Below are 11,210 nucleotides of genomic sequence, written 5' to 3' on the forward strand. Positions count from 1 at the left end.
TCACTGAAATTTTTTCATTGTGTGAAAGTTGCTCAGTCGTGTCTGACTCTTTGCAACCCCATGGACTGTAGCCCCCAGACTCTTCTGTCCATGGAATTCTCCAGGCCAGAATACTGGAGTGGGTTGCCATTCCCTTCTCCAGGGCCTTTTCCCAACCCAGGGATCGAACCCAGGTCTCCCACACTGCAGTTGGCTTCTTCACTGTCTGAGCCACCAGGGAAGCCTCGTGTTTTTTTATTCATTACAACATGTCTAAAAGAAAGGATAATATTATCTGTCCCTCAGTTTAATTCAAGGGGAAAAATGTTTATTGAAAAACCTTTAACAGCTTCCTAATAATAGCTATTGCTTAAATGCACTGATAGAGTGTAATCATCACATAACTTTAATCCAATTATAAATAACAAATAGCACATAACATTGTGAAAAAAAGAAATGTACACCTAAAAATTGTTTAAGTGGTAAATGTTATATATATATATATATGTATATATATATATATATATATATATATATTTACAACCATAAACACAAAAACAAGAAAAGAATGTTCTATCAATAATCCATATCAAAAAAACTTTCTCTTCCTATTTGGAAAGAGGCACAGAAGGGGAAAAAAACACTACCCCAGCTCTCAAATTGAAGATAACTGGCAAAAGAATAGAGTTCATGAACCTAAATTAGCATAAATCTTCACAGACTAGAAACCCAAACTACCTCCAAATCCAAAACCAATCAATTTATATAACAAAAGCACATGGAGTTCAAATAAATAACAGATTTTACTTATGGTGTAGCACTTTTGGAGTTAAGTAATTATATAGGATTCTGTATAACCCACGTTGTAACAATATTTTTCACTTAAAGTATTGACATATTCACTTAAAGTATTGACATAAACTTTTAACTATCTTCTAGTCCACAATTCTCTGTTGAATCAAATCCATACTGAAGGTTTCTTAAAATATGTATGAATCTCTTATTTTAAAAGAGGCAGCTGTACCATAATGAAACAAACACTGACCGAGTAACCAAAAAAATCTAAATATGACTAAACTCTGCCATGTATCACCTGTATTACCATAGCTGGGTAAGTCAATTTCCATGTACAAAGCTCTACAGTCAATGGAATTATCACCTACCTCATAGAATTATTGAGATTTAAATAAAGCACATTAAAATGTCTTGAAACTTTAAAGTATAATTCCATTTATATTATTAATTTGCTGAAACACAAAAAGATTATTCTATCAAAAATTCATATTAAAAATGTACATGTATTCATACTGATACAACTCATACTGATACAGGTAATCTCCTGCAGTCCTGAAGGCCATAGAAAATACTAAACACCTATATTAGAGAAAACTCTTCTTTAGGAGCTACATACGAATCCTGATTCTAAACATGAGAAATATTGGGGAGAAAATGAGCTAAATAGAGTGATGTCCTGCTGTGATGTATTTATAACCAGTTACATCCTTGATCCATTAAATCCACAAATATCTAATCAGAACTCCAAGTACTGTGTTAAGCAGTAAGACTACGGTGGTGAAGACAATACCCATGGTTCTTTCTCATCAGGGAACTTCCAACCTAACCAGATGAGACATTAAACAAAACATCACACAAATGATCCCTAAATTTGTGACAACATGAAAAAGGAAAAGCAGAGGTTACTATGAAGCACAGTAAGGGGGTCTTATCCAATATGGGAAATTTATGAGAAATAATTATCCAGTTTTACCATCCTTTCTCAAACCAACAGGCCTTATGTGTTCAATAAATCTTAAATATTTCTGCCATCAATAATACTATAAAAGCCAGATGTTCCACTCCCTTCATTAGGAACAACTACATCAGTGGGGTTTAGAAGATAAGAGACAGGCAACCTTATTATTTAGGAAAATCCACATAAACTAAACTCACCACCAAGTTGCTCAATAAAAACTAAAACCAGACTCTAAGAAGCATAGCTTCTCATCCCAATTTCGACTCATATTTTATATATCCTTGAGCAATTATGCTGATGCTGAGAGGTTACCTCAATGGTGAAGTGAAGTCGCTCAGTCGTGTCCGACTCTTTGCGATCCCGTGGACTGCAGCCCTCCAGGCTCCTACGTCCATGGGATTTTCCAGGCAAGAATACAGGAGTGGGGTGCCACTTCCTTCTGCAACCTCAATGGTAGTTTAGCCTGTTTAAAATGCTCTAACCCCAAATCTTCTCATGACTGACTCTTTCAGTATTACTCAGGTCTCTGCTTACTCAGGTCTCCCCTGAACCCCCCAATCCAATGTAGCTTCCCAGCCATTCTCTATATTACAATTACACTACTTTATTACCTTTTTAACACTTCTATCTGAAATTGTCTACTGTATATATTGGGTTAGCCAAAAGATTCATTCAGATTATTCCATAAAATGTCCCAATATTTACTTATTATTACATGCTTCTCTTTCAAACTTGAAAGTAAGTTCCATAAGGCAAGGACCCGTTTCATTCTCTCCGTATCTTCAAGATACATCTTCCTTGCCAAAGACCTCCACTAGTGTTTAGGTAGTTCAGATACAAGGGAGGAATGTTCCCAGCCTGGAGGATGACTGATTTAAGTCAGTTATGGTTATCCCATTACCGTTCCCAGTAACTGGTTTAGGGGAGGGTAAGAACTTAATAGTTTTCTTCAATAAGGCTAAGACATCTGCTAAGCACCTCAAGAAGAAGCTTTTCTCTCTGATTAATGAGACATAAAGGAAACACCTTGCCCCTTCTCCTGCCTTTATACTTGGTTGTATGAGGAAGTGACTGCGGGAACCTGATGCAGGGACGCTGCACTCATGGGAGGGAAACCATGAAGATGGCAGAGAAGCTGATCTCTGGTGTTCTTGAGTCTCTAAATCAACTCAGAGACTACCTCTTCTAGACATCCTGTTATGTGCAAATTATTCTTAAGCCCTGACCAATTAAGCCATTTTCTATCTCTTGTTTTGATACCTGCCACCAAAAGCACAATCATCTCTTAAGTCTCTTGTTTCTCCTGTGACATTAATAGAAAGCAGTACCTACAATCTAGCGGATTCTTGAGATTAAATGAGACAACGCAACTAAAGTGCACAGCCACCAAGTCATGTCCAACTCTTTGTGACCCCATGGACTGAAGCTTGCCAGGCTCTTCTGTCCACGAAATTCTCCAGGCAATTTCCTTCTCCAGGGGATCTTCCCCACCCAGGGGTCAAACCCACGACTCATGCTTGGCAGCCATATTCTCTACCACTGTACCACCTGGAAAGTCCCAAGTAAAGTGGCAAAATAAACAAAATACTCAAATGATAGCATCTGCTGTTACTGTTACTACTAAACATTCAACTTTCTATGACAAAACTCCACAAACTCTTTATGCAGTATTTGGGATTCTGTTATTTTACAGAAAAAATTCATTTTAACCCTGTTTAAATAAAATCATTTTTAACAGGATAACTCATTCACCCTCTTTACTTTATATTAGTAAAGAAGTTTTTGGTTTTTTTCTCAAGTTTGAAGTAGGTAAAAAGAAGAAGAATCAAGGCAAATACCAGATCACTAAAGAAAAATAATCACATTAATTTCAGGTGAGACCCTGTTTTTGGAATCAACTCCTCCCTTAACTTACACAGAGCAAAGTAAAAATTTTCATCTACTATTCTTATCTTCACAAATATTTCATTAGTATTTTAAGATGGCTTGTGTTGTGTTAGTTGCTCAGTTGTGTCCAACTCTATGTAACCCCACTGACTGTAGCTTGCCAGGCTCCTCTGTTCACAAAATTCTCCAGGTAAGAATATAGGAGTGGGTAGCCATTCCCCTCTCCAGGGGATCTTCCTGACCCAGGAATCAAACCCAGGTTTCCTGCATCGCAGGCAGATTCTTTACCATGCGAGCCACCAAGGAAGTAGATTACACTAACTACAAATTTATTACATGTTAGTAACTAAATCTGTGTTATATATACAATTTCAAAAAGTTCTTTTTTAAAAAAAAGTGTTATACATCAGTTTCTACAATATTTTTCTGTGTTCAACTACTTGTTTGATATGCCATGAAGCAAAATTAACACAGAAGATCAAAAATAAGAGATTTCCAGGTCATTGGTTCAAGCTCACTCCCGCTGAATTGTGATCTACAATGTTATGATGGCTCATTACTATTGGAAAGCGGTATGGGTCCTACATGAAACAGAATAATCAAAATTCTTAAAGTAAAATATGAAGGTGGTTTTGTCATTACTAAAGAAGTGACACCAACTGAAGTGTCTCTTTTAAAGAGGAACAAAGAACAAATATTAATTCCTTCACTGCCTGGAAATGCCCAGGCTGTTATGAGCCCAGATAAATTTTTGGGTCTATCAATATTACAGAAACATTATTAGCATCACTTCTCAAAAATCTTTACTAACCCACTCTGACAAAAATTACCAGTTACCCATTATGACCAATAAAATTTGAGCAATTTGTACGGCTATTAAAAGTTATCTGGAAATACACTATTCTTCCCTGGTTGGAACATTTTTCTACCTGTTTTTCAACATCTCACACAGTGACTAAGATATATAGTTCAGGGAAGAATAGCCTCTACTATTTCTGTACTACTGAAAACAAGTAGGCAGAAAACAATCTTGGCAGACCACCTTTCGGATCACTCTTTAGTGTATATATGGGGTTTTAGTATTATAGTCAAATAACTCACAATCCAAGTCATGTTAAGTTGTATACATGTGTTATATTAATAGATGTTACATATGTAAAACATATACAAAATCTGACAAGCAAATTCTAGAATTCAAATATAACCACTTACTTTTAATTCCAAACTCTTTTCAGATTTCAAAATATATCTTATTCTGTTGCTCCAGTGCTATTTTAAGGCCTTACTTTGATAAGAAGTAATATTTTAGTATGTTTACAGAGGCTTACTAACCAACAATACGTCACCAGTACACAAATATTTTATATCCTTCCCATACCAACGTCAAAGCAATAGAGTACACACAATAGTACGGAATATTCCCACATACTACAGAATAAAACTATCTTCAATACATATTTTAAATTCAACATTCTAAGTAGTTTCTTGTCTTTTAAGTCTGGTACATTAAGCCTCAATCCTATGTCTCAACATTAATATAACAGTTGTAATCTCTATGGAAGAGAAAACATTCTAAATTCCTCAAATTTTACTTCTAATTCTAAACTATTAGGGTGGAGTGTTAATAAACAGCAACCTCGGTATTCCAACCCTTGCCTATGGTGTATGTTTCAATTTTAAAACAAAATAATTCTATTTTCTAGTAGTAACTGAAGATGTAAGATGCATTTAGTTCACTAATGCAAAGTAACTAAAACTTAATTTTTTTCCTTCCTAAATTTGTTTTATATGGCAAATTGGCTGTAGGGTGTGGAAATAAACCTTTTTTTTTTTCCCTTTCACAGCTCTGAAAAAATACCTTTCAACATTATTACTATTTCTAAGAGTAATAAATCTCTAAATAAACAATACTAAAAGTTAACTCTCAACATCTTACACTTTTTTCTTTAGATTTGTTCCTTCAAAAAACATCATTTTTTGGATAATTCTAAAATAATGGAAAGGAGAACAATCAAAAGTAAGGCTCCCAGAGCTGACATATTAGATACAAGTTATTTTGGAGGAAATATCCTGGGGATTGAGAAGGGAACAGTCAATCAAATATTGTATAGAAAATTTAATCCCCATAAAGGTATTCCTTCATTAGTTTTAGAAATCTTGAATTGTGCTAAATGCATTAACTGCTTCTCAATCAAGTTTCTAACGAGATCTGTATTACTTCACTTGCCTTATTTCCTTCAGGAAAAGAAGGAAGGAAGAAGAAAAGTTTACCATTTTTGGGGGGGGGGGGGGCAACTTAATAACAAAAAAGAGGTCATGCGGATGCTAGTATCTACAAACTCTCTTATATGGAGTAGTATTTATTGTTTTTTCCAAATTTACAAAATTCATTTGACTAAATTCTATTTCATGCATAATCATGACAGTCTATATGAAATCATATTTAAATGATCATTAGATTTTAACCACTTAAAAATGAGTTTATGTTGTTTTCATGGTTTAAAAACCAAAGTTACTTTTCAGAGCCACAGGTCAAATGTACAGATTTCTACAGTTCCTGACAAGTTTAACTTAATGTCACTATTTAGTATATGTATCTTTGTTCAGTGTTGCTTTATGACACATTCATCTTTCTGTGCTATTACATAATTTTAAAGATGAAATTAGTTTAACAAAAAGTAGTATCACACTCATCTATTTGCAGGTGCTAGGTACGCTTTATGTGGCAGTGTGGCATAGAGAGTGGTCTAAAATTCAGCAACATTTCATACAGAACTTGCTCACTACAATGTCTAATTTTAAAACTTAAGTGATCACACAGAAGTTCCAGAAGGAAAAAATCTCAAGAAACAGAATTTTTCATTATTTTAGGCTTTCAACTTTCCCTCCTAAAGTTTCTGTTTTCCCCATACAACACACGTGTCTGCAATCTGTCAAAATGGAGGGCGTCAGCATAAGGTGCACCAATGGTAAAGACTACCTATCTGATCAAACATTTGAAGTCTGTTATATCTGATCCTGTAAAGCTGTTCCCTAAATCTGTAGCAATCTACCCTAAATCAAGAAAGCAGACTAGGATAGTGAAAAAAAAAATGTACCTTTCATCTTCAACGATAGATTTTAAGCAGAGATATCTTTGTTAGAAACCCAGCTAGTAATGTATCCCTAGGCAAAGTTACTTAACTAGTCAAGAGTTTTCTTATTTCTTTAATGAAGAAAAAAAAATCAGTATCTTGCAGAATTGTTGGGAGAATTAGAAAAAATAAAGTGCAGAACACAGTGACTTACACACAGAATGACAATTTAAATAATGATTACTCTTCTGCTGTTATCAGTTAATTTTTAAATACCCTTAAGCTAGAGAATATGGAATTCAAACTTCCAAAGTCCTTATTTTGGAGGTCACTGAAAAAAATTTTTTTCACATTGAAAAAATGCCCTTGAGTCTAACATCTTCATTTATTCAACAGCATTTAGTTGGTGCTTTTGACATTTGAAGACACTATTCTTAATGTCAAGGACAGCTCAGAGAAGAAATCTGAAGTATTATCCCTTGCCCTCAAGAAACTTACATTTTAGAGGAAGGCAAATATTAAACAACCAATTGCATAGTTACTTAATTGCAATTGAGACTGCAGTACAATGTTACAAAGAAAGCCTGCTAAAGGGGGAAATGACCTAACAGCATCAGAATTTAAATTTCTACACAAACATCCCTCCTCCCTCCAAGGGTTTTCAATCACCCTGTCTATAATTAAACCTAATCCAAACTTCTGTATAGACTTGATCCGTCTGGCTTTTAAAACAACGAAATCAGTAATTAACCTGACTCCAGTCATTTTTATGTTCAGAAATGTATAGTGAAAATATAAAACCTGAATAAAATCTACAAATAATTTCAACTATAGCACATAGTGACTTAATGAAAGAGAAAGCAAAGATATAATATAGATAAGGGCCTGTCTGCTCTCCTCTATGAACTCATAAGAAAATGTATTTCTTGATGGATTATAAAACCAGTATTTTTATTTTATGTGCATGCCATTATTTTTAATGATGATTCATTTTTCAGAATGTTTTTATTGTAAAATGTTTACATATTCATTACTGAAAAACATTATTTCTGTGACTTTTAAGGCCAGTACAGTTCTAATTTGCTATATAAAAGAACATTCTTCACTCGGGCACTTTTTGAGGTCTGCCTTCTTAAAAAAATTTTTTTTAATCTGGTGATATCCATTTTAAAGACAACTTCAAGATACCTATCTTCAGAAGTCAGTAGGTTATTGTGGAATAGTGCTATTAAAGTCCCAAGTACACACAAAGGGCAAAAAATGAGTAATCAGATCAACTCTTCTGGCAAAATGAAACTTACTGCATCAAACAGAATCTACCTCAATGTTTGTCTTCGATTCAAACAACATTCGCCTAGAAATTAACGCAACAACAGTTAACTCAACGATCATTGTCAGTTCTCCAAAAGTGGCCTCTTTACCTATATTTAGTTCCTAAGGCAAAGCAATCCAGGATTCCTGCTGCCAATTATAATGAATGGAAGAAATTTATTTAAATCAAATAGCACCATCTAGCAGAACTCTCACCACCTGGCTTACAAGTGTAGATGTTACTTGGTGTTCAGTTTGGTAGACTTGACAGCAAAATGGCAATTATTTGTTTTCATGACATAACCACAGAATTAGAGCTAGAAAGGACCTAAGACACACCAGGTTCAACTTCCTCATTATTATGCTAGATGATTTTAAAATTTTTTTACAAAGTTATCATAATATAGATTAAATCCAGCCATTCCTGGAAGTTCAAGTAAAATGCAAAATTTGATTCTCAAAAACCACCCTGAAAGTAAGTAAGGTATACCTCAATACAACATTTCAATTCCTTCACTCCCCAAAATATGAAATCCAAATACTCTGTAATCATTAAAACATCTTCTCTAAACGTTTCTATTTTCTCAGCTATATTGCCACTAAATGATAAATGCACACAAATTACGCTATCTCAAAACTTCAATTCCATTAACTTGCTATTTCTTAACCAACCTATAATGCTAAATCTTTTACATACTCCTTGTCACAGCAACAAGATCCTGAATACAGCTCAGAAAATACCTCGCGGGGAGGGGGGGGAGTATCTTTTTTTGGTTTGTTTTGATACGCCAAGGCCTGCCGCCCCTAAATCCTATAGGAATTGCGTTTATTGCTGCCAACACGAAGATTAGGAAATGTTCCCAACCCTAGGGCACGAGAAACTTTCAGAAGACTACTAACTGCCTAAAACTAGGAGGGAAACCCGGTCGTTTCTGCACGTTCGGTTTTTATTTACGCAGCTATTTCCTTGTGCAAGGTGACTAAAGTAGCTTTTGAGAGATGCTCTCAGACTTTTCCCCAGTCTGAAGTCCTCGGAAGGGCAGAGCGCGTCCAATGACAGGGATACGCCTCATCCTCAGAATGGAGGTGGTTAGAGGGAATCACCATCAGAGCTGCTGCACAGAAAAGAGGGGTTCTTCCTCAGTGGTCACAGTCACTATGCGCTCTCATTTTTAGTAACAACCAAATCACCGTTACAAGCACATAAGAAGAGAAGCAAACAACCCTGCTTCGCAGCGTGCCGTGACGGTGGCATCCCAGCCCGGGAGGGGCTCTTTTCTCGCCAGCCTCCCCTGGGCTCCCACCGGAGTTAACACCTGTATCTCCTCGCCACCCCGACCAAACAACTAACTCCTCCCCGTCTCCACGCTTCGACCCTTCCTGCAAGTCCGGGTTCGGACCACTGCCCCCTCCCCACCGCAGACAGCCCTCCTCGCGCCAGCGGCCGCGGCCCCCACGGCTACTCCTCTGCGCCCCGCGACCCCCGCTCGCCGCCCGCACCACCACGGCCCTCTACGTTTGGGAGGCTGCAAGCCTCCAAAAAAAAGTTCTCCAGCCGCCGCCGCCGCCGAGTTGGGTCGACTGCGAGCGGCAGAAACGTCAGCCTACCCCAGCAGCTCCCGCTTCTCGCCAGCACACTTTTCCTCCCCGGGAACTCGGTCCTTTGACTCCCAAACTTCAGCGGCGCCCCCGGCGCCCTCTGCCCCGGGCTCCGCGCGGCGCTCGGGGCCGCGAACGCGGCGTCCCTCCTCCGGACCAGGAAAGCCCCGACGCCCACCCGGCCCACGCCCCGCACACGCCCTCCGCGCCCCGCGCGCGTCTCCGCGCCCAGCGGGGCCCCGCTCGGCCGCTCCACACCCGGCTTCCGCCCGCCGCGCGCCCGGCCCCGCTGCCTTCGCCTCGCCAGGCGCACCCGGCTCCGGCGCCCGAGCCCCCTGCCGCGGTGCCCCTCAAGCAGCCCGCCCCGACCCCGGCCCGCCCCCACCGAACACCCACATTCCCTCCGCGTGCCCTCCTCCACGCAGCTGCCCCCTCCCGCCCAACCTCTACCCCCGGAGGCTCTCCGCTCCCCGCAGCCCCGGACCCCAGCTCTAAAGTTACTTTGCAAGGAGGTGAACCCGCGGGTTATTTCCCTCAATCACCCAAACAAGTTTCCATCCCCGCCACCAGCACCGCCGCCACCGCCCCCCGACACACTCGCTCCCTCCTGCCCGCCAGACCCCACGGCCGCCAGCCCCGCGCGAGCCCCTCCTGGGAAACAGCCGCTCCCAGCACCGCATGCCCCCCACCTCGCGCACCCCTCCCCCTGCCAGCCCACCCCCCGGCTCTCCCCCGGCAGAGAGTGTCTGTGTGTCTGGGTGTCTCCGAGAGAGTGTGCGAGTGCGTGCGTGTGTGTGTGTGCGCGCGTGAGAAGGCGGAGGTGGGTGAGAAGCGCAGACACTTACTTCTCCCGGGCCTGGCTGTCGGACGGGACGGCGCTGCTGTTACTCTTGCCTTTGCCGTACATGCTTGTGCCGAGAGCAGCTCCCACTGTCACGCACCTGTCAACCCATCACAGCCTCCCCGGGAACAGCCCCGTCCCCATGGCGACCCACGCAGCCACCCCCACTATTGGCCGCCCCACGCCAAAGCTCCGCCCCCTTCGCCCAGGCAACGCACGAGACTGACAGGCCTCCCCCCACCCTCTCCGGCCTGCCGAAGCGCGCGGCGGCGGCTACAGCCTAAGCGGCAGTCTCCTCCCTCCTTCCCTCCCTCTCGGGTTCCCTCCCTCCTTCCCTCTCCTCTCTCCTCCCTCCTCCCGCTCCTCTCCCTCCCTCCCCCCTCCGAACCCCGGCGCAAGGGGGGAATTAGAAACTGCTCTAGAAGGATTTTAAACAACTGGCTGTTCCCTCCGCCGCCGCCCCTCCCCCCGCACCGCCCGCGCTCGGCTCCTCACTGGAGAGAAGGCGCCGGGAGGAGGGGAAAGTGCGGCCTGGAGTCTCTGGCAGGAGCCGGCGGAGCCGGAGCCGCCGCGGCCCCAGACTTCGGGGCGCCCGCCGAGTACACAGGCAGATCTACGGCCCCAGCCGCCCTGGGGAGCTCCCCACCCCCCGCACCAGCCCCCTTCTCCCGCTCCTCTCCTGTCTGTGACCCCGCGCCGGTACCCAGGATTGATCTCTGCGGTCCTCGGCCCTACTCCCTGCGGTGTCGCCCCCGCCCAGCTCCCA

The 11,210-nt window shown here is 41.4% G+C and overlaps 1 protein-coding gene across 4 annotated transcripts in view; it reads right to left on the minus strand.

The window, feature by feature from the left end:
- Positions 1-10,731, minus strand: part of SSBP2 (single stranded DNA binding protein 2) — a 297,868-nt gene extending 287,137 nt beyond the window's left edge. Inside the window, exon 1 of one of the 4 annotated variants that reach the window (XM_043913530.1) lies at positions 10,449-10,731. In XM_043913530.1, coding sequence (XP_043769465.1) covers positions 10,449-10,510 — 62 coding nt within the window. In that variant the 5' untranslated portion in view covers positions 10,511-10,731. The remainder of the gene's footprint in view (positions 1-10,448) is intronic. The other 3 variants (XM_043913528.1, XM_043913531.1, XM_043913529.1) reach the window with 3 other exon arrangements.
- Positions 10,732-11,210: the final 479 nt, after the last annotated feature.

The sequence above is a fragment of the Cervus elaphus genome, chromosome 9 (genome assembly GCF_910594005.1).
Source record: "Cervus elaphus chromosome 9, mCerEla1.1, whole genome shotgun sequence".
In the NCBI taxonomy this organism is placed as follows: Eukaryota; Metazoa; Chordata; class Mammalia; order Artiodactyla; family Cervidae; genus Cervus; species Cervus elaphus.